At 45.8% G+C, this 24292-nt stretch overlaps 2 protein-coding genes across 3 annotated transcripts in view; one reads left to right on the top strand and one right to left on the bottom strand.

Moving 5' to 3' along the window:
• The first annotated feature begins 116 nt into the window (after positions 1-116).
• On the top strand, positions 117-13510 carry cep120 (centrosomal protein 120). Of its 2 annotated transcripts, none has more exons than XM_083673446.1 (20): positions 117-338; positions 869-1025; positions 1419-1533; positions 1932-2076; positions 2617-2762; positions 3008-3205; positions 3585-3821; positions 3936-4164; positions 4341-4584; positions 4992-5141; positions 5506-5688; positions 6147-6243; positions 6428-6580; positions 6960-7049; positions 7305-7397; positions 7718-7879; positions 9278-9400; positions 9739-9837; positions 12838-12983; positions 13211-13510. In XM_083673446.1, the coding sequence occupies exons 1-20, from the start codon at positions 290-292 to the stop codon at positions 13425-13427; spliced, it is 3033 nt and encodes a 1010-aa protein (XP_083529572.1). In that variant the 5' UTR covers positions 117-289; the 3' UTR covers positions 13428-13510. The 2 variants fall into 2 exon arrangements, with proteins under 2 accessions (XP_083529572.1, XP_083529571.1); XM_083673445.1 differs by having other exon boundaries at positions 4320-4584.
• Positions 13511-21468: 7958 nt separating this feature from the next.
• prdm6 (PR domain containing 6) overlaps positions 21469-24292 on the bottom strand; it is a gene marked incomplete at its 5' end in the record, with an annotated part of 31094 nt that continues 28270 nt past the window's right edge. The window contains one exon of the mRNA XM_083674182.1: positions 21469-21603. Coding sequence (XP_083530308.1) covers positions 21486-21603 — 118 coding nt within the window. The 3' untranslated portion in view covers positions 21469-21485. The remainder of the gene's footprint in view (positions 21604-24292) is intronic.

Genomic DNA, 24292 nt, shown 5'->3' with positions numbered 1-24292 from the left:
CCTCAACATTTCCGATTTTGAACGAAGGGGGTGGCGGCAAATGACAACAACAAAGCGGGTACGCAACGGACGGTCTGTTTCCTTGTCAACAAGCCAGCTGTGATAGTCAGAAACATTGATACAGGGTTACAGGGTTAGGAGGGGTGGGGTTTGTTTCACACATTATTCAGCTAAACCTCCCGAGGTTTGCAAAGCTTGATTTTGTACATAGCCAGCTAGCTAGCTAGCCAGCTGAGCTGAGCTTATTTTCTAGCTGGAGTCTTGACATCTTTTGGTCACCAATGTCATCATGGCTTCGAAGTCTGACCAACTTCTCATCGTGGTGTCCATCCTTGAAGGTAAAACACTTGTGACCGATCTCTTGTAGTTACGGTAGTCAGTATTCTTCATAGTAACATGATAACGAAGCTGTCAAAACACTTAGCTAGCTAGCCAGACGTCAACCTGTTGCTGATATGTTATGTAAATTGTGCTATATGTGCCACTACTGGCTAACTAGCTGATGGTAGATAATAAGCCTCATATGAAATGTTGTTATGAGATGCAATTTCACAGCTGATTCAAAGTTGCTTCATCAACAGTACAACTACTAGCTAAGATAGCTAGCTAATGTTCCTACTCCTAGGCATCTTGACATCCAGCTAGCTAGCTATCTAGTCTTCCTAGGCAGCTTGACAGCCAGCTAGTGGTTAGCTACAATTTGTCTAGGTCCAATATTCGGCTGTCAGCTACAGTACATTTAGCTAGCCATGTCAGATATACAGAAGGGTACACTTGAAGGGTCGACTTTGGCTACAGTAGAGCTTAGGTTACAGCCAGCTAGCCACATACTGCAGCTATAAACATCTCTGTATCCATCCATCCCCAGGTCGTCAGTTCCCCAAGAGCCAGCGCCACCAGCTGATCGTGCAGGCCAAGTTTGACGGGGAGCAGCTGGCTACAGACCCGGTGGACCACAAGGACCAGCCTCAGTTCGCCACTGAGCTGGCCTGGGAGCTGGATCGAAGGACACTACACCAGCACAGGTCAGTCACAGCTAAGGGGCTTTGCACACTACAGGGCTAACCCAAACCATACTGTGTTGGCTCAGATATCTTTCTTTGATGTTGTCTTTTTCAGCACTTTGTTGTACCTGTAGCAACTATGATGATAGATGCATAACCAGCCCAGTACAGCTCAACTCGGTTCAGCACGGTTCGGCCGTGTAGTGTGAACTAGCCGGGTCTAGAGTTCTGTGTTGTTCATTGCGCTTTAGCAATGTTCCACTCACTCTGGGTTTCATTTCATTGAGCACTGTGACTTTTCTAACATTTAAGCATCAGTGATTGCAGATACACCCATGCACAGCTAAGACTTGTTCTTGTTGCTGTAGTCGATTATCATGTAAATTCTGTGGTTTCCTGATTCTGTCCCCACAGACTCCAGCGAACACCCATCAAGCTACAATGTTATTCTGTCGATACTACCACATCAGCTAAAGAATGTGTTGGATATATTATCCTTGACTTACGGTCTGTGCAAGAAATTAAACAGGTAAGCCCCTTCTGTTCTCTTACAGAAGATCACCATTGTTTCATTATATTTCCTATGTGACACGACAACACGAATATCATAACACTGTCATAACCATGGCCTGGGTTGATGTGTGTGTATGTGTGTGTATGTCTGTGCTTGTGTGTGGTCCTCCCCTGCTAAGGCAACTTCCTATTTGACACAACAACAACAACCACTGTGTGTGTGTGTGTGTGTGTGTGTCTGTGTGTCTGTGTGCCTGTGTGTGCCTGTGCCTGTGTCTGTGTCTGTGTGTGTGGTTCTCCCCTGCTAAGACAACTTGGTGTGTGTGTGTGTGTGTGTGTGTGTGTGTGTGTGTGTGTGTGTGTGTGTGTGTCACACCTGCTACAGTCATGTGTTGTTTTCTCTCTGTCTCTCAGGCTCCTAAGTGGTACCCCTTACTGAGCAGCAAGTACACCAAGCAGAAGCCTGCTATTCTGCTCACTGCAGTCCTGGAGAACGACCCCAAACCAACCGACCTGACACCAGATCGGTTCAAAGCCAAGAAGGCTCCACCCAGGCAAGGTAAGGAGTGTGTGTAGGTAGACACAGTTATAATATCATAATAATATCACTACCTATGCTCCAGGGGTCCCCCAGCCAACAGGTACCAGAACACTCATCTCCAACTGGTAGGTCAATTGTCATCACACAGGGCTGGCCGGCCAATGGCCAATGACCATCCTCTCAGAGCTACTGTATGATACTGATGTACTGTTCTTACATTCTGACTCCAACTCTGTGGCACAGTGCCAGCGGAGGCTGGTGGAGGTAGAAGTCGGACAAAGGCTCATTGTAATGCATGGAATGGAATGAGGAACGTGTGTTTGATGTCATTCCTCATTCCATTCCATGCATTGCAATGAGCCCACGATTTCTGCCTCCACCAGCTTCCCCTGCTGTGCTCAAACTCTGATGTCTCTTTACAAAAAAAAGCGTTTTACTTTTCGCTAAAACTTTTGTTCAGTCTATTGTTGGAGGGCTCTGCTTCCGACAGAGGTGACAACATTGTGTTAACTGGTCTGGGATTGTTTCGTGTGTTTAACAAGCGTCTCCTTTATGTAGGTTCACCAGTAAACAGCCTCCTGCCAGATAGGTTAGAGGCGGTTCTGAAGGAGGAGGAGGGATACCACCAGATAGGACCTCCAGATCACTGCACCGACCTGTTTGTGTTGTCTGTAACTGTAGCATTCGCTACTAAGCTGGAACAGGTAAAGTAGTTCCTGCAAAAGCACTGTGTAATATCTACATGCTATAACAACTGGTCAATCTGAATGTTTATGTGCTTCTAGATGGGTATGGCTCCACACTGTGTACTCAAAAATGTAACTCATCTGGATGCTTCATTCCCTGTATTTCCTGGTGTATTATGTACAGTTTGGTTGTTTATGTGTGGTCAACTGTAGGCAGAATCCCCTGTGTAATATCAATTGTTTGTTTGTTGTGTGTGTTCCAGTTGATTCCCAGCACCATGAAGCTGGCAGGTGAGGGCTCAGACTTCTTCTTCTACTACACCCTTCTGGGTAATGACATCACCAGCGAGCCCTTCCAGAACCTTCTGAGCCCCAGCTTCGAGCCGGAGCGAGCCTCTGTCAGGATACGCAGCACGGACCAGGCCCTCCGTGCCTTCCTCAGCCACCAGCCCAGTCTACAGGTACTGCTCACTGTCCTCATCTCTCTCTCTCTCTTTCTCTCTGCCTCTCTCTCTGTCTTTCCCTCTCTCGCTCTCACTGTCTGCCCCTCTCCCTCTGTCTTTCTTTCTCTATTTTCCTGTCATTCTCTTTGTCTCTCTCTCTGTGTTTCTGTTTCTGTTTCTCTCTCTTTCTCTTCCTCTTCTTTTCTGTGCCAAGTCATAATAAGATGCTGTAGAACCCAATATGAAATGGCGTCATTGTTTAGTTTTACCACAAAAGTACATATGTGACCAACTGAGGCTGGTGGAGGTAGAAATCAGAAGATGGGCTCATTGTAATGTATGGAATGAGGTATGGTATCAAACGTTTGTGTGTGTGCGTGTGTGCTTGGTCCACAAGATCCACCTGTGCTGTGGGAACCACTCCCTGGGCTGTACGGAGGTGTCTCTGGTTGGCCTGGCTCAGAGCCACGTGGACCTAGAGAGACAGGTGGCTACAGTAGAGGGAGCCTTCGTCCTGAAGCCTCCCAACAGAACCAAGCAGAACCTGAATCTGAACCAGCCTACCATACCCTTAGACCTGCAGCCTACTGTAGGGGTGTCTGTTACCCTCAGGAGAGAGGCTCTCACTGTGCAGGTAACTACCCTACGCCCCACTCCCTACACCCTAGGCCCTATCCTATACACCCTAGACCCTACCCCCCTGCACAAGATGACCTTTGACATGGGCTGTGTCTCACTCTGTTGTTAGCTGGGAATCAATGCAGAAGGAGGAGATGCCCCGCAGGCTCCAGGGAAGAGCAGGGCCACCCTCCCTGCCCTCCCCCCGTCTCCCCCTGCTGGACGGAGGCCCCGGACCCCCTCCCCTGGCAGAGCGTCCCCCGTAGAGCCCCCCAAGCCCCAGGTAGAGCCATCAGCCACGGAGAGCGAGGCTGAGAGCCTACAGGACGATGGACAGCGGGCCCAGCAGGTCCCACATGGTAGGTGGTTAAGTATCGCTGCTTGCTGCTAGCGCTGGTTCTGGGAACCCCATCGTCATATAAACACTTACTTACAGTATGTAGAGTTTGTAGCTGCTGAATGAATATTAGTGTAACCAGTAGGACTAATATTGCCCCACCTGTGCTTGTCTCAGCGTCTGGCCATCTATCCCCAGCCCCTGCTCCTGCCCCAGCCCCTGCTCCTGCTCCTGCTCCTGCCCCTGTCCCTGCCCCAGCCCATGCTCCTGTCCAGGTAGAGGTGGAGGTGGTGGAGGATGAGCCTGAGGCTGGGGTCTCCTCTGTCAGTGTGTCTGCTCCTAAGATCTCCATCCCCTCCTCCGCCCACCACTACTGCTTCTCCATGGACCTGCGCAGCATCAGAGACCTGAACCTGGGCTTCCCTGTCAGCTGCATGCTCAGGTACAGGCTTATACTGATTATACTTTAATATACTAATTATACTGATGATCACAGTAATGAACTTGATTTCTAAAGGACCATTCATACTATACTATTTCAGCTCAAATTGACATTTTTATTTGGAGACGCACACGTCATGTATTTTACAAAAGTGTTTTTAGTCAGCTTGAAAATGACCTCCCATACCAGAAATATGATGGTATACACACCACTCTACTTCGTCCTGTTCTGACCTGCCCTGCCCTACCCTGCCCTGTCCTGTCCCGTCCCGTCCCGTCCCGTCCCGTCCCGTCCTGTCCCGTCCCGTCCCGTCCCGTCCCGTCCCTTCCCTTCCCTCCCCGCACCGCCCCGCCCCTCCCCGTCCCGTCCTGTCCCGCCCCGCCCCGTCCCGTCCCGTCCTGTCTCAGGTATGCGTACCAGTTCTTTGGCAGCGCGGCGCCCATCATGACCAACCCGCCCGTGGAGGTGAAGAGGAACATGGAGGTGTTCCTGCCTCAGTCCTACTGCGCCTTCGACTTCGCCACCCTGCAACACCAGCTTCAGGACACCTTCCTCAGGTCAGTCCGGTTGGATTCAAATAACCCATAGTCAAAAATCTAACTACTTTTCTTTTGTTTTATTTGTCTTTCGTAGATACATGGTTATGACGTATCACCAGAGCATTCGGTCCTAGCGTGTTGTTTGCTGCTATGTATACTACAGTGGAGGCTGGTGGAGGTAGAAATTGGAGGACGAGCTCATTGTAATGCATGGAATGGAATGAGGAATTCCTTATTCTGTTCCGAGCATTACAATGAGCCCGTTCCCCGATTTCTCCCTCCACCAGCCTCCACTGGTATATACCACTGCTTTGTAGCATGGCCAGATAGTTAGGGTGGTATTTGGAGTGTTGTTGATGTATTCTCTCTCTGGTGGTTCTAGGGTGCCCCTAGTGGTGGAGGTGTGGCATCGCGACCCCAGCAGTAGAGACATCCTCTTGGGGACAGTCAGTATCCAGCTGTCCCACCTCCTCACTGCAGAGAAGAGCCGCTTCCTGGGGCCCAGCGGCCAGCAGCACTGGAGACAGACCTACTCTGACCGGACACCTGTTCTCAAGGCCCAGGGGTACGAACTTGACTACTACTACTAGTTAGTTACTATTAGTTACATCAGGCCAGCAGCTCTGGAGACAGACCTAGTCTGACTGGTTAACTGTTCTCAAGGCCAGGGGGTACGAACTACTACCTTTATCATTACCATAACTAGCACTACTAATACTACTACTATTATCAGGGTTCTCCCCAGGATTTATGAACAGTGTGGTTGTTATGTTAGAGTGCAGTTCTCTATATGTTTGCTAGATGGCGCTCTTGTCTGCCTCTTGACTGCTTGGTTGAGATAGTGTTGGTTCAGTCTCCACCCAGTGATAAATCTTCCCAGGCCTAGTGAGAAGGTAGCAGATCTGTGTTATGTTAAAACCGTGTGTGTGTGTGTGTGTGTGTGTGTGTGTGTGTGTGTGTGTGTGTGTGTGTGTGTGTGTGTGTGTGTGTGTGTGTGTGTGTGTGTGTGTTGTCCCTCCCCAGGCCCAGTGAGAAGGTAGCAGAACTGAGTTATGTTATGACCCTGGAGGACCTGGGCTTGGTCAAGGCTCAGGAAATCTTCATCTCTGACTCCTCACAGGTATGATATGCAACTGCTACATCTGTTACTATGTGCTCTATATTTCTACATGTAGAGATGGACAACTTATAACGCCATTTGCCATTTCCTACACATTAGTCCCAGTTCAGTATTTCTATGTTGAGCTGTAGTGTCAAAGAGACATGACCAGAACATGACCTGACCAGATCTTGTGTTGTGACAGACTGGAAACCCTGTTCCCCAGAAGACGGCCCCCCCTCCCAGACCACCCCCCAGCAGTGGCGGCCTCGCTGAGCCCAGAGAGACCTTGGAGTACAGGGCAGCCATGGAGCTGGAGATGTGGAAGGAGATGCAGGAGGACCTCTTCGACGATCAGGTACAGTAATAATACCACAGTTTATGGGTTATCACCTCCTCTGTCTCCAGTACAACCTCTCAGTGATGTAATTTTGAACATCAACAGCACGCCCACATTAGGCTACTAGCTGTTCTGTCCAGTACACTGGTAAAGTGATTGCATCACAATCAAAAAATACCATGACGAAAATATCTAGAGACAAACATAGCAAGCTTGTATAGAAAGCTCCAGGATACTATAAATACAGCTGTTTACGCTAGATTGTTGAATGTGATATTTGTATTTAACATTCAGAACGTGTGTCTCCAATGACATTCCACTTTACCAGCGTATACACAAAGTCTGCCAGTTATAGTATTATGTTGTTTACTTAACTGATGTTGTGTCTTCCCCTCAGCTGAAGAAGAAGGAGTTGAGTCACATGCATGCCCTGGCAGAGGAATGGAAGAAGAGAGACCGAGAGAGAGAAGCTCTGGTCAAGAAAAAGGTAAACTACTACTATAATTTTCTACAAGAAACTGCCAAAAACAGGTAGTTACAACAACAGATCATCGATGAAAGTTTCTCAAAAAATACATGTTCATGGTTCCCTACGATCTTCTAAGGCCTTGTTTAATATGTTACCAAGAGATAAGACGCAGTGTGTTGGAGGAGCCGTTTAAGAAGACGCTGGTTAGCTTAGGCTAACACTACGCTCCATAGATATCCATGTGACTCTTCTTTGTGTAATGTGTTTGACCAGGAGGTGGAGTACAGTGTGTTGGAGGACCAGCTCCAGAAGACGCTGGCTGACCTGGAGAAGAGAGAGAAGCAGCTGGCTCACACTGAGATGGAGGTGAGGCCCTCTGGAAGCCACTTGCTCCTGGAAACCAAAATAACATCCCAAATGGAGAAACATGCGATTGTCTATACACAATTATACAGTTAGAGAATTAATCCCATTCATGATACAACATTGTTTCACAATAATGACATACAAAATGAACCCTTAGAAGCCCAGTCCAAGGGGACCCCAAATAACATGTCCACCAAAGTTATGAGATATGTGAGTTTAGAGGGTTAAAACCAAAGGTGTGAAAATGTGTGTGTGTGTGTGTGTGTGTGTGTTTCTGTTCTCTATCCTAACCCCTGTGTGTTGACCCCCTGTGGTCCCAGACTCAGCGGCTGCAGAGGGAGATGCGTGCGGAGCATGAGTTCACCATGCGGGAGCTGCAGGAGAGCGGGCGGAGGCTGCGGGAGGACTGCGCCCACCAGGTGGCGCTGGAGGGGTCAAAGGTCAAACAGCTGGAGGAGGAGCGTGGCAGGCAGCAACAGCAGGTAGGCGTTGGGGGCCGTGGTGAGGTGGGGGAGGGGAGGGGACGCTCCACTGCCCGCTCGATGGCCCCTCTATAGGAGGAGGTGTCCTGGGGTGACCATTGACAGCAGGGTCAACACGCACACACACACACACACACACACACACACACACGCACACACACAGAGCAGGGTCAATGGGCCGTGTCCACCCTGTGGCTTTGTGGGACAGTAGAGAGAAGAGAGGCTGCAACTGGCACGAGGCTTCCACCAGGACTCTCAATACCATGTCGACCCCTACTCCCTAGCCCCTACTCCCTAATCCCTAGCCTCTAGCCTCCTAGGAATGAGGAATGGTGTCAAACACATGTGTTTGTAGACACTGCTAGACACAGACAGAGCAGTTGCTTAGATTGGTGTTTTACTTGGCCTGTCCTTATGCATTACAGAATGAAAGGTCCTATGGCCAAGTTCTAGTTAGTTAATCTAGTTTTTCTCCAGTAAATCTTTTTTCCAAAGGTGTCATGAAGGAGTTTTGTTCAACATCGGATTGTAAATCTTTTTATCAAAGTCCATTTTATGGTGGGGTAGAAGGAGGTTATCCAGTGAATATTACAACCATGTGTTGAATTAACATGTTATTGTAATACTTTGAAGTGTGAGTTACAGTTTGGTATCAAGCTGTGTGTCACCTCAGTCTCATGTTGAAATAGTGAGACTTTGATGTATTCCAGATATGTGAGGTGTGTTTTCAGTATTTAACTGAAACCTGACCCTTCACTTTGTTTATTTATGTACAATATGAAATAGGAGGATGGTTCTCTTTGAGTTTTTTTTTCTCTCTCTCTCTCTCTCTCCCTCACACCCCCCAGCATCCTCTAGATTTTTATTTTTACAGAGAAGAAAAAATTCTTCACGGTTTTGCCAGCCTCCCCTCTCGTCCTCCTCACATACAGACAGACAGACAGACAGACAGACAGACAGACAGACGGACCACTTACTGAAATAGTTCTGTCTGCCGTCTCATTTTCCCAGAAAACATCTGGCCCTCTCTGGCCCTAACAAATCAAGCAAAGTAGGTTTCTGACGTGTGGAGAGAAGGCAGCTCTGAGAACCCTGCAGTCTGTCCACCGCGCCGCGCTATAGCTCCTCTCCACATGGCAGGAATGTATAAACATACATTTGTTCTCTGTCGACACACACACACACACACACACCAATGCCTGTTTGTCAGAGCTAGATCCTACCTGTTAGATCTCCCCTTCCTTCTCCCCTCCACACCTGTGTGTGTGTGTGTGTGTGTGTGTGTGTGTGTGTGTGTGTGTGTGGCTGGAACACTCCTATGGTTGTTAATGTAACATGGAGGAATGCTTCTCATGTTTGTTTTTTTATAGTCTTCTTCTTCTTCTTCTTCTTCGGTAGATCCTGGAAGCAGAGAACAAGTACAAGCTGTTGGAGAAGGAGTTCCATCAGTTCAGAGAGCAGCAGCACATCCGCCCTGAGATCAGACTTCAGTCAGAGATCAACTTGCTCAACCTGGAAAAGGTAAGTGTAACAGAGGTCTCAGAGGTAGTGTCTAAGCTTTAGCTCAGAGGGCTAACACAGTTTAGAGAGCAGCAGAACATCCGTCCTGAGGTCAGACTGCAGTCAGAGCTCAACCTGCTCAGTCTAGAGAAGGTGGGTGTAACAGAGCTCTCAGGGGAGATGCCTAAGCTTTAGCTCAATGGGCTAACACTGATGACCAGAGTTCGAACCCAGTCAGTCGCATGAGCATATACCACTGTAGGCCATCCACTTCTGTAGTTGCTTTGTTATAGCGTAGACATTCACAATCTGGGAGTGTTTACCAAGGACATTGTGTGACGTACTCTCTCCAATTTAAGGTGGAACTGGAGAGAAAGCTGGAATCAACCACCAAGTCTAAACTCCATTACAAGCAGCAGTGGGGGCGTGCCTTAAAAGAACTGGCACGGTTTAAACAGGTACAGTTTGGCATGTCAGAAGACCACCTTAAGCTTAAAGGGGCACTTCACCGCTTTTCTAACCTCACACTCATTATGTCCAGTGCCATACCAGTGCCGACAGTACATATGTGAAAATTGCGATTTTCTATGTCATGTTGTCAAAAATCTTATTTTTCACACACATATGTAGACACTGGTATGGTGCTGGAGATAATGAATATGAGGTTGAACATTTTTGAATTGCCCCTTTTTAATGTCACAGTAATATACATCTCAATAGACAAGTTTTTAAGTTTATTATGGTTTATAGTGCATTTCACCAGGCTCACAATACACTTTACATCAAATAAAAACATACATGTTAGATAAAAATATATACATAAAATAAGGGTAAGTATGAGAAAATGGAATTACAATGAAAAAAGAACATGAATATGATTGCTCAATGTTTGTGAATGACATTTTGTTCACATGAAGTCACAGGTCAGTCAGAGTTAAACTGGCTTCATTTAAATCCACTCTATTTTAGTAGTTTCCCCCCAGATGTCTAGACATTTGACATATTTTGGATTCCAGCATTGGTGATTTGAGCGAGGCCTGTGTGTCACTCAGTGCCAGGCCTCTATAACAGCCAGAGAATGCATTTCAGTCGTGTGTGTGTGTGTGTGTGTGTGTGTGAGACTAGAGGAAGCTGAGAGAACCCCTTCCCTTCGCTACCATATCTTAACCATAGTTACGTCAGTGTGTGTTTTACACATGCCCAAATATTTTTACAAGGTGAATTAGACAATGAAACGCTCTTAAGTAGCCAGCCAGCTAGTGTGGGTACTTTCTGTTTCACACACACACACACACACACACACACACACACACACACACACACAGCCACTCTGAGGGCCTAATACTAGTGTAAACACACTAGACACACAGGGCTTATCAGATCTCACTAATAACTGTTACGGACAAGAACCAGCTGGAGAATCCCCCCCCCCTAAGTGCCAGATATATGTTAAGAAAACACAGTTTGATTTATGCTGCACTAAGGGGCTTCATAACTTAATGTGAGATAGAGCTATAAATCATGTGTGTATTATGGTAAGCATTAGACAGGGCGGTAACCATAACCCCTGTGTGTGTGTGTGTGTGTGTATGTGTGTATGTATCTGTGTGTGTGTGTGTGTGTGTGTGTGTGTGTGTGCGCTTTTGCTTAGTTAATGTATGTTTAGTTTGTGTTACATGGTACTATTCATTTCCCATATCAATGTCTTTCCGTTGTGTTTAGCTTTAGATGTATCATAGAAATTCTTGTCTCAGAAGTAATGTCTTTCCCCTTCTGTAAATTGTGATTGGGTAGACAAGATGACCAGAGTGAATAGCAGTTCATACACACACTCTCACACACACTCTCACACACTCTCACACACACACTCACACACACTCACACACACACACACACACACAAACACAAACGCACACACACACACACACACACACACACACACACACACACACACACACACACACATGCATGCATTCCTGAGTAGCCCCCTAGCCCCTGTCTTATCTCCAGGCCTTGAATACAGCAGATATGGCCTGCCGATGAATCTGAGCCCGAGTGTGTCTGCTGCTGCCTTATACTCCCCCCTAGCACTGTTGAACTACTCTGGTATGTTGTGTGTGTGTGTGTGTGTGTGTGTGTGTGTGCGCACTGTACACACACACACACACACACACACACACACACACACACACACCCCAGGTGCCTGTCCTTTCCCCGTCTGTCTGTCAGTGAGCCTATTTCCAGAAAACTCCAGTTGAGCCCCCGTGTGAGAGCTGCGTTCTCCAGTCAGGCGAGTCCCTGGTCTGACCCCTGACCCCTGGATACAGGCCACAGGGAGGGTGGAGGGGTGGGGGTGGGGGTCGTTCTCTGGTCACTTAGCTGCTGCCTCTTGTCATTTGTTTTCCTAACCCACCATCAGCACCAATTCATATGAGTACTACTGTATTTGAAACTTTAATTTATTTTTTTACATTTAAATGTGTGAGATGTCTAACTCTTGGAGGACAAATGGAACTTTATAGAAAAAAGCTTCTTAATTGTTAAAAACAAGGTCATCGTCACAAATTAACCATGAACTACCACACACCGTGTGTGTGTGTGTGTGTGTGTGTGTGTGCATGGGGGGGTCTAGTCAAGGTTCTGGAAATACTTAACTCAGTCATCAACGAGCAGTAGCCGGGGAAACGCTTCGCCCGAGAGGCCTTAGAAAAACCCCTCCGTTAATTGTTCCAGTGTCCTGCTCTAGCACATACTTGGCACGGAGCACTGCTGAAATGTTTTTGCGGTTTGTTTTCCTTGCAATTTTGGTAAAACAAATGTATTACAGGCTACTAATGTTCACAGAAAACAGTAAATTACAGTTAATTCAGTGTCAACAGTTGACTGGGTAATAGAGATGAACTGAGTTTTGCCCTGGCTTGTCCCTGGCTGCCTGTGGACCTGCGGTGTGAAACTAGGAGCTTTCCCATATGACAGCCAGGGATTCTGCTCAGTGTCTGAACTCTGTGTCAGTGCAGAGCTAGCAGAATCTGAAGCCTGTGTAGACTAACGTAGTGTGAGACCTCTGCTTTTTTTTTTTCTTATCCTTTTTTTTGCCATTTACATATGGTGACATTATAAACCGTTAATGTGTGTACTTGTTGGTCTTTATTTAGCCGGGTAAGATATTTGGAATAGGAGAATAACAACTTTCTTCTTTTGTCAGGAGTTGAACAATTGTTTTTCTCAGTGTGAAAGTGTGTTAGTGATAAATCCTCTGGTGTGTGTGAGGGAGCGGGAGGATATGGTGGTAATTGTTTGTGTGTGTGTGTGTGTGTGTGTGTGTGTGTGTGTGTGTGTGTGTGTGTGTGTGTGTGTGTGTGTGTGTGTGTGTGTGTGTGTGTGTGTGTGTGTGTGTGTGTGTGTGTGTGTGTGTGTGTGTGTGTGTGTGTGTGTGTGTGTGTGTGTGTGTGTGTCAGAGGGAGCAGGAGAACGCCATGACACGGCTGAAGAAGCAGCAACAGGAGCTAGAACACATGAGGCTGCGCTACCTGGCAGCCGAGGAGAAGGAAGCTGTCAAGACAGAGAAACACGAGCTGGAGGACATCAGGAACCAACTGAACAGGTACGGTACCAACCAACTAACACACACCAGAATCAACACACACACAGCAGGGTCAACACACACAGAGCAGAGACAACACACATACACACACACACAAAGTTAAAACTGCATTCTCCTGCTCTCTAAAACACACAGCAAGCCAGAGAGACCAGCTTCCACCACACTCTTATATATGGTACAGAACCAACTAACACACACACTCACTTCATCCTTCGTCTCTCCTCCAGGTTGAAGCAGCAGGAGGACAAGCGACCGTGGGGAGGAGACTCTGCGGACGCCGCCGCCCACGTGTCTCTGAACGAGAGCGCCGACGACCACCTGAGCCGCCTGCTGGAGGAGAGGGACACGTTGCTCCGCACCGGCGTGTACACGCACGAGGACCGCATCATCAGCGAGCTCAACCGACAGATACAAGACGCCATGGCACACAGACAAGCACGCTGACCACTGAAACATGTCTACGTCAGGGGAGGTTGGTGGAGGTAGAAATCGGAGGACGGGCTCATTGTAATGCGTGGAATGAGGAATGGAATCAAACGCGTGCGTCTGTTGAGTGGTCACGCGCGTGTTTGATACCATTCGTCATTCCGTTCCACGCGTTACAATGAGCCTGTCCTCCGATTTCTACCTCCACCAGCCTCCACTGCTGTAGATACACGTCTTCATCTTCATAGAAGTTTGCACACTGACTGATATGAATCTACGACACCAGAAATTGCAATCAAATCCAGTAAATAATACCTTATTGGTTGATCTATCAAATGGCTTAATCCGATCTCTACAAGCACCACTGACAAAGAGAAGCTACAGTTGACTAAAGTATGTAGGGGAGAATTGTACTGAACACATTAGAAAATGTCTGCCAAAGGAACCAACATTGTTTTGTATATGTGGTTTCTTTTTGTACGAGTTTGTCTTTTGAAGTTAATCTTGGCTTTCTTTGTTACATTTGTGTCTTTTATGTGTTGTTTTTTTACACTAGACCTACAATCTTCATTTTAAAACTGATTGTGACAGTAAGAATGGACCAAAATGATTATTTATCTATTTTCTAGCATTACAATTCCAAGTGTGTGTGTGTGTGTGTGTGTGTGTGTGTGTGTGTGTGTGTGTGTGTGTGTGTGTGTGTGTGTGTGTGTGTGTGTGTGTGTGTGTGTGTGTGTGTGTGTGTGTGTGTGTGTGTGTGTGTGTGAACGGCAGTTATATTTGAACTGGAGTGGTTACTTGTGGTTGAAGTATCTGACTGAAACCCATTGCACAGTATTTTGAGCCAAGTTCTTGAATGTGTTTATACTGAATGGGTTTCCTGTAACCACCAGATGGCGCTGTAGCATCAGTAAAGCTATCTGTCAACGTACCCGCTTCTTTTTCTTTCATTCAGAATTAGTGTGCTCGCATATTTATTATTTTGTCTTGACTTGCATACATTACATGCTGTTGCCTGTATATTGATTTGAATGTACTGAATAAATTATTTTGGGATATTCCAGCGTGTCTCATTTTGTTGCGTTGTGTTGTTGTGCAACTCTATAGTGTCCAGTCAACAGCTCTATGTTGACGAATCCACAGTCAAGACAGAGATGATCTTTATGGTAGAACAGCAGCATGTATGCATTATACCTGCTTGTAATATTAAACTATGTCTAGTATTGAACGCTCTTTTCTCAATGAAAAACCTAAGCTGAAAAGTTACAATAAATGTTTTACATTAAAATGAAAGCAGGCTATTGTGCCAGGTCCACTGAGATTCTATAAAGCTATTCTTGATTTATAATGCAGACCTATAGGGAGTATCTAATTTTTTTCTATGTATGTACTATGCACAGAACTCAGATTACAATTTACTTACAGATAAACATGAATCACCTTGCAATGAAAGCCATTGGTATCCATGTTGAAGTAGTGTCTTTATTGGGTCCTGGCCTATCTCAGAGGATAGATTTATAGTGTATACTGTAGTGCTTGTTCGACAGTGAATGGTTCCTATCCCAACAAGTATTTCTCATAACACACATCTTCAAGTACTGTAAATCCACAGCATCAGCCATGTCAGTGGTTGCAGCTCTGCCACTTTCTCTCTCTCTCACACACACAAACACACACACACTCTTTCTCTCACACACACAAACACACTCTCTCTCTCACACACACACACACACACACACACACACACACACACACACACACTCTTGCACAGCTCCTCCACATGTTAGATTATAGGAGCCACGTTGATGTTAAGTGCCATTATCAATCATTTACAAGCTTTCTTTTCACAGCCTGACATTGTAAGTGGATACCAGGGTAACCAGCCCAAATACCACAGACTAGATGATTAAAATATAATAACTGACCCATCCAATACACAGTTATTATAATTGACCACTCAGAGAGAGACGGCTTGTTGGGCTCAATCTGTTGACCTGCGGGTGTCGAGGCATGATAGCTTACACATGTAATCACATGTCGGACATGCTCTGACACCGCCTCGCACATGCATGTTTGAGTGTGTGTGTGTGTGTGTGTGTGTGTGTGTGTGTGTGTGTGTGTGTGCGTGCGTGTGCCTGCCGGTGTGTGTGGTGGAAGGTGGATGTTGATGGGTCTATGTTGACATCCCCTCTCCCAGACTTGACGGTGTGCAGACACTTGCGGCTCATCCTTCTGCAGTACAGGACTGAAGTGGAGAGGAGGAGAGGAGAGGACTGAAGAGGGTGGATTCCTCCTTCTCTTTATCTGCCTCTGAGGAGGGGAGCGGGGTCAGGGGGCCGTCGGCCAGCCGGCTGGAGTGTGTGTGTGTGTGTGTGTGTGTGTGTGTGTGTGTGTGTGTGTGTGTGTGTGTGTGTGTGTGTGTGTGTGTGTGTGTGTGGTGTGTGTGTGTCTGTGTGTGTGTGACTGCCATCTGTAAAACCCAGTCCGTCTGATAGTGACGTATGGTTTGTTTAGACACGGGGCCTCCTCCCCTGTCCTTCTGAAGACGGGCCCGTCAGCAACAGCTTCTCCAGCTGATAGAGAGACTCGCTATCTCCACGTCTGCTGAGCCCCTCCATCCCTCCACCCCAGGGCCAGAGCCAGGGCCAGAGTCTGGGTGATTTACGCTGGGCTTAGCCCTGGTGGTTTAACTCCCAACTCCACGTCTGGATATCTGGATAGGGTTTTCTAGGCTTTGATTAGTACCTCTGGCAGTAGACAGACATGGGCCTGGATCCTGACAATGACGAGTACCTCTGGAATGACCTGTGTGAGTGGAGTGGAACTCTGGGTAATGTGAACAGGCAGTCCGTCATGTTCCAGCTAATGGGGAAAGAACCTGAACCTGGACGGAATTAAACAGTGATTTGTAAGATTCTGGAACGCGGATCGTTGAACTGAGCGGTGATGCAACAATGAAATCTCTCTTAGACCCAGATATTTTACACGAGTCAGTGTCCATTTAGCATTTAGCTGTGCAAGCAAGGAATCTAAGATCAGCGTTAATCAAATTAGTACTAATTAATCAATTAATTAAGGTTGGTTTGCAGACTATACGATCGGATGCACAGTATTGTTACTGCATGTTCTTGTGGTATTATCAACTGCTACGACAGTTGAGGGGTCACTATCAAACAAAACCAGGTTTTCCTAACCGGCCAGTGGACCAGGCCTAAGTAGCCTCAGTGTGTCAGTAGGTAGGTAAGTAGGTTCATTAGTGTGCAGAACCCACTTATAGAGGTTAGATGCTAAGTGGGATCCTTGGGACGACCCTACCCTTAGGCATAACACCAACCTCTGGCTAAAAATGCTCCTTAAGACCTGCCCTGGCTCTGGATCACATTTGGTGCTTTTATCACAAAAGACACAATTCCTTCAAAATGTGGCTTGTAGCCGCCCCACTATTAACCTAACCGTAATATTAACCCTTATTTTAACCATTTTAAATGTCAGCTTTAATGGAGTGAAGCCAGAGTCGGGTCTTCCCAAGGATCCCATCTAGCATTTACCTTTGGTAGACAACCACCACTGTTTCATCAACAGACTCTTATCACACATTGGCACGTGATCTTCATAATAATAATAATAATAATATTGTAGTTTTGTTGTGTATCTATCAAATCATATGTCATCTATCTAAATGATATTCAATAGAGTCCAAATAACTTTGGTTCAAATTCATTGTTTTTCAGTGTTGATACAATTACAGTGAGGCCTGTGGGATAGTGTGGTTTCCCACCCTCTCTCTCTCTCGTCTGGATGTGTATGTATGTTCCACAGTGAAAATGATCCCGACGGATCCCTCAATGTGAGTCTTATAAATTGCCTGACATGTACACAAATGTACAGTAAACTCAAAATATTACAAGGGTGGGAAAAACACACATCAAGTGCTCAAAAAAGACACACAAAAAACATTTGTCAAGTTAATAAACTGTGGTTGTAATCGAATGAGGTCAAAAGAGAACTTGAATTTCTCACAGACTTTTTTCCCTACATTATATGTTTCCAATTAACTTTTTTTTTTTCAGGAGAAGTTAGAAAAACTCCAGCTTGATCACTAATTGCTTTTGAAAGTGTGACCCCTTGTCTGCTTAATATTTTCCTGAGCAGGAAATTCCACGCAAAGCTGAAACCATTACAGTCCAAAACCCATGGGCCACTCACATGTTACGCTTTCAAAATACGACTTTTCTGTGTGATCATTTGTTTAGCCTCAGGGTGAAACTGCGTTTCACAGGTCCCCGTTCCCATGGCAAACTATGCTGATTGATGCTTGAAATTTTAACTGTATTTGCTTAGCAAATTCGTTAAATTCCCCCGAGAATAATTTGTTTAAATCACTCCAAAAGCTGGCAGCTTTTGTTTCTATTATCACCAGAGTGCAATAGCTGCTAAGCATGTGAGGAAAGGTGGTTGAATATTTTCCTATCTGAGTTCAAGGTAGTGTTATAATTGTTATAACCTTCAAATGAAGCTCCGTAGTGGCCGAGTGAGCTAATAGGATTATTAGTGGAAATCAGAAACAGCTGTAAGGTAGCCATGATCTGAAACCTCGAAACAACTGCTTGAAACTAACTTGCAGCTCTGAAGTACCACACACAACGAGAATGATCTTCTATGGGTGAGAAATACTAACGTTTAAAACAATACTGAATTTCTCAGGTTGACCCCCACACTAACATAAGCTAACAGAGATGATGTCATTTTGATTCAGTTTCAGTTCACCCTCATCAAAATCATCCCCAGCCTCGAAGAGTAAACATGGACGCCATTTGTCACAATGGCCAAAACACAATCTATCAATGTCAAGAGGTAATAGGCAGAAAATTAGTAACTGTAATTTGTCGTTGAATTACCGTATGAAACTAAGCAGACTGCATTTGGATCTCACCCTGCTCCAAATATAGCCATCAGACAGTGTGCTTCAGCAGCACAACACCAAGTGAGGCTTTTCTAAAGCCTTTAAAGACCTGTATGTATACATGTACAATTCTTAACATCTCCCGTCCAAACTAAACAAGATTGGTCAAGTGAGGCCAACATAAGCATTTCAAATCATTTACATGTTCTATGTGAGGAGCAGAGACAACAAGGGAACGAAAGGAATTTTTAGACCTGACTCAGACTCAGTCAAGTGAAGAGTTCTGTTGCTGACTTTAAGCCTTGCAACACACACACAACACACATCTCGGAGGGTGGAGAGACGTGTGGAGAGGTTTATTGAAGAAGCAGCTTTGGATCTGTGTTTTTACTAGCTGGATGGAGCTGGTGGTTGAGAGAGGCAGTGGATGAAAGGTGTATGGACGTGCTAATAAATCAGAGAGTGTGTGAGCGAGTGGAGTTCATGTTCCCCAGGTCAGATCTATAGCCCCCTGACAGCTGCCCGCGCGCTACGACCAGCCTCGCCCGGGGACCTGACCTTACACACACACACACACACACACACACACACACACAGCAGGCCTGTGCGCTAGGACCAGCCTCGCCCAGGGACCTGACCTTACACAAACATACACACACACACACACACACACACACACACACACACACACACACACACACACAGCAGGCCTGTGCGCTAGGACCAGCCTCGCCTAGGGACCTGACCTTACACACACACATACACACACCCACACACCACAGGGGCGGCAGCCAGGGAGCACGGCCTGTGGACACGCTGATACATCACACACACATGCATGCACGCACATACACATGCACACACACACACACACACACAAACACACACACAGCAGAGAGGCCTCAGCCAAGGAGCATGACCCATGGACACTCTGATGCATCACACACACACACACACACACACACACACACACACACACACACACACACACACACACACACACACACACACACACACACACACACACACACACATACAGCCAGGGAACGCGACCCGTGGACACTACTGATACATCACCGCCGGTGAAGATGAATCTGAGCCCCGCCAGGAAAAAGCTGTACCTTCATGTCTAACATACAGAGTAATGTGTTTATTCACCAGCTACATCACCTTAGCTGTAGATCGCTGGATAGTACAGCACAGCATGGTTGTATTCTAGTGTTTAGTATGGTCACCTTCATAATTGAGAAATCTACAAACTGATTAGACTGCAATGACAAATACAGATCTAATGTATGCATCTTACAGCTGCATTGATATCATGTCCCTAAACAAAGAGGAAAGCATTCAAACTTATTCAGCCATGAAAAGAAACACTGATAAAATTCAAAACTGGATCTCTGCTTTATTTCCCATGGAAGAATGGTTTGGTTTTGACCCATTTTTTATTTAAAAAAAAGGGGGGGGGGCAGGGGGGGATGCTGAAATCATGCAAACAAGAGTGTTGATAAATCTGAGTTTTTGAACACATTTTCTGTTCTCTGTACAGTGGTGCTGATGGTGATTATCATACACATGGTTCTGTTTCCGTCTGAGTGAAATGGCTACGCTTATTTCACGTCAAATCAGTAGGTCCATCATAATCATAAAAAAAATCCATAATTTTGTATGTACAGCATAGGATTATACATTCTGAATGAACAGCATTTTGATAGGGTGGTTAAAAACCACTTTGATCTGGTACGTTTGCATCAACTTATTGTGGCGTGTTGCTCTTCAGAGGTCGATCCGATCACTTCTTAAAGCTTTTCATTCCAGGCACAAACCTTATTTGGGTGTTGACGTCATGCTTTTCCTCACCTGTTACAAGTGCATCGTAAGTGATGACACTGTTGCTGATGCTGTTGTTGTTGTTGTTGTTGTTGTTGTTGTATGTACATCCAAGTTTGCTTGAAAATTGAATAAAACGGACATTGTGTACAGTCGCAAAAATAACAAAATAAAGAACAATATAGAAAAAAATGCAGCATTTAAATCTTAATGTGATTTGCCCTTGAATCTTACAATGAATGTCACCATTAAACAGAGATAAGAAATGTTACTATTGTGCTTGTGACAAATAGACTAATACATTGAGATTTAGAGTACAAAAAAAGAAATTATTTCACTGACTCCCAGCCTGGGTCTAAAATGAATGAATGCTCGCCCTGAAATAGTTTCTCTTAAATGCCGTTAAAAACCATCGTCTTCCTTTTCTAGACAAAGTGTCTAACGTAACCCCTTATTTCTCCGATTTACAGCATTGATTTGAAAGTGTGTCGTGTTTCGACATGAATCTCTACTCGTTCACATTCAAATACTCTCTACACTCTTACATTTCAGAATATCAGATTGAACCGGAGAAGAAAAATAATAATTAAATTATTATCATTATTAAAAAGTGCCCGAAGCATGATATGAGAGCAATTGAAGAAGATAAATATAATCTAGTTTTTTTTTTTAGTTTTTTTTTTTTTTACAATTCATACTTGTGGATAGTTTCTTCTTATTGTGGTGGAAAGAAACCTAACGTCCCCTCCTCAGCCACCATGCATCTTTAATGGTGCCATAGGACTTTAGTTGTGCATTCTCAGTGGAGGTTGGTGCCTAGTGTCTAGTCTACCGTCTCCCAGACAGCCCTCTGCCTTTGGTATCAGGATACAAACAAATAAGAAACTGAGATAATATCGTGAAGCTACAGACAGTAAAGTGGACATTTTTTGGCATTTTGGTTTGTCCCAGTTTCACGTCTTCTTTCAGAACTCCCTTGTCCACCCCACACCCTGACCCCCCCTCCCCCCTTACCCCCCCCCCACCCACCCACCCCCCACCCCCACACCCCAGTCATAAATAAATAATCGCTTCTCCACCATCTAACAACCAACCCCACATCCCCCAACCTCCCCCCTTCCCCCTCGCCCTCTCCTCCCCTCCCCCGTCCCCCATCCCATTCCCATCCCGGTCCCTTTTCTGTGCCAGGATCAATATCTCTTAACATCTTACTTATTTTATTACTGCTTTTGGTTTTCTGGGGCTGATTGAGAGTTTCTCCGAGGAAATCTTTGGTTTTGCTTAAGTGTCCGTGACGTTTAATCATGATTTTCCTTGCAGTTTAATTCCGGCCAGTCAATCAGCTAATCCACCTCGATTGATTCGCTGCTCTCGCCACTGATGGGCTTACACTCGTTAGGCATCCTCTGGTGTCTGCTCAGCTGAGTCGCCTGTGTGAAGCTCCTGTCGCACCGTTCGCACCTGGACACACACACACAGCAATGTTCAGAGAGAGGCAGATGATCAAACACAACACAACACACACACACACACACACACACACACACACACACACACACGCAAACGCACACGCACACGCACACATGCCACCTCATCATTCGGTGACCTAATGCCAAGCGACAGTCCAAAGTGGCTGTGAATCTTCCCGGGCCACAGGGCTGTAATTGGGGCCTAGTCCTCCCGGCCTTGATGGAGATGATGGGAGAAGGCCCCCGCCTCCCCCTATGCCCCCCCATGCCTCCCTACACTAGGGCCTGTCAATAATCTACCAGGGAGGGGGGTCCCCTGTCCAGATAAGGCGCGCATCATTGTCACTTCCAATAGATACAGAACTAAAAGAGATTTTCGGTGGAATGGCCATCAAAGAGAGACCCTCCTGGAGTCTCGTGCTTAGCAGCCCTGAAACAAGTAACACGACAGGCTGTAGGGGTGTTGCTACTAATTCACCTGGCTATGGTGTGTGTGTGTGTGTGTGTGTGTGTGTGTGTGTGTGTGTGTGTGTGTGTGTGTGTGTGTGCATGCGTGCACAGGCTCTAATATATGTCTCTAACACCAGTTACATCAAAGCCATTTGTGAGAATCACCTTGCTATGTGTCGTAACTGTTATTTTCCAAACCGTGTGTCTCAGTTATGTCCCCATCTCTGTAAATATGTACACAGGAATAGGCAGTAGGAACCTTTAATTCATACTGTAGCTCTTAGGAGCTGTTTGGCACAAACTGCCATTCAGTCAAACAATAGGAGGGAACAAAAGGCGCAGAGCAAACGACAGACAGGGGGCCAAAGTTGCAGACCACACAGAATTCTCATGGTGATGTTTTCTTTTTTCTTTTCTTTTTTTGGCAGTAGGAAAATAGAATAAACAGCGCTGTTGTTCTTCTTCTGCGTCTTGACACACTGAAGATGCCAGCTTTAATCTGTCAAGCATATCAGCTCAATGAGAAGAACTCAGCGGTATCGACGGGGGTAAAGATTTCTGCTGTGTTTTCATTAAAACCTTTGTCCTACTGGTCCTCTCAGGAGGGGCTGAAGTGCTGATGACACGTTTGTATTTTCACTGATTGCTCGTTAGAGGGCTGATTTGGATACTGGATTACTCTGCGGACAATCAGACAACCTGTCACACCGAGACGCCATCGCAACAACGCTATATGGAAGCTACACTATGGTTTCTCTCTCTCTCTCTCCCTCTCTCTTTCTCCCTCTCTTTCTTTCTCTCTCTCTCTCCCTCTCCTCTCTCTCCCTCCCTCCCTTCCTCCCTCCCTTTCTCTCCCTCCCTCGCTGGTGGGTGTGACAGTCTGAGGAGAATTATTGTCTTAGCTGATGAGATGACGAGGTAAAAGTTATCACGTGAAAACTTCATGCATTGATCTGTGTATGAAATGAACTTTCAGTATAGTAGTGTACTATAAACTCAATTGATACATCATGTCAATCATGTTAATCACAATAGTGACATTCAAACACACACTTCACACATTCACAGAGGTGTGTTTGGTTGTAGACAGTTGTGTCTACTGAATGTTCACATGTCAGAGTTTAAGACCACAGTTTAAAATCATAACATATCCCACTCACATACTCACTGTGTTTAATTACATGTATCAGTTAAAGATGTATCAGTTAAAGAGTTAATAGTGCAGTCATAAGGCATTTCTAACATGTATGACATGACTAGGTTATAGGGCAATTCTGTATGTAGGCATTAGAGCAGCCTATGTATGCTTCATAGCAGAGCCTCCGCAGTGACTGTTCCAACGGGTGCAGGGCTGATAAAAGTCAGTATAGAATTTATAGAGTCCGCACACATTCAAATTCTCCACCACATGCCTTCATGAAAGAAACCTCCACCAGCCTCCCCTGATTTGAAACTACACTGTAGTCAAATAGCAACCTGACATGCTGTACAGTAGAGGAATTACAGCTCAGCAATCTACGGTGACAGATCTATGGTGACACATCTACGGTGACACATCTACGGTGACACATCTACGGTGACACATCTATGATGACACATCTATGGTGACAGATCTACGGTGACAGATCTATGGTGACAGATCTATGGTGACAGTTCTACGGTGACACATCTATGATGACAGATCTATGGTGACAGATCTACGGTGACAGATCTACGGTGACACATCTACGATGACAGATCTATGGTGACAGATCTACGGTGACAGATCTACGGTGACAGATTTATGGTGACACATCTACGGTGACACATCAATGGTGACACATCTATGGTGACAGATCTATGGTGACAGATCTACGGTGACAGATCTACGGTGACACATCTACGATGACAGATCTATGGTGACAAATCTACGGTGACAGATCTACGGTGACAGATTTATGGTGACACATCTACGGTGACACATCAATGGTGACACATCTATGGTGACAGATCTATGGTGACAGATCTATGGTGACAGATCTACGGATCTATGGTGACACATCTATGGTGACACATCTACGGTGACACATCTATGGTGACACATCTATGGTGACAGATCTATGGTGACAGATCTATGGTGACAGGTCTACGGTGACAGATCTATTGTGACCGCTAGGAGTGTCTTCTGTCCCTGAGCGGGACACTATCCTGTAAAACTGTAAAACTATACTGTAATCTAACAAAGACTGGGT

Source organism: Argentina silus (assembly GCF_951799395.1).
Source record: "Argentina silus genome assembly, chromosome: 7".
Lineage (NCBI taxonomy): Eukaryota > Metazoa > Chordata > Actinopteri > Argentiniformes > Argentinidae > Argentina > Argentina silus.
Note: the sequence above shows the minus strand (reverse complement) of the source record. Positions and strands in the feature narration are given on the sequence as shown.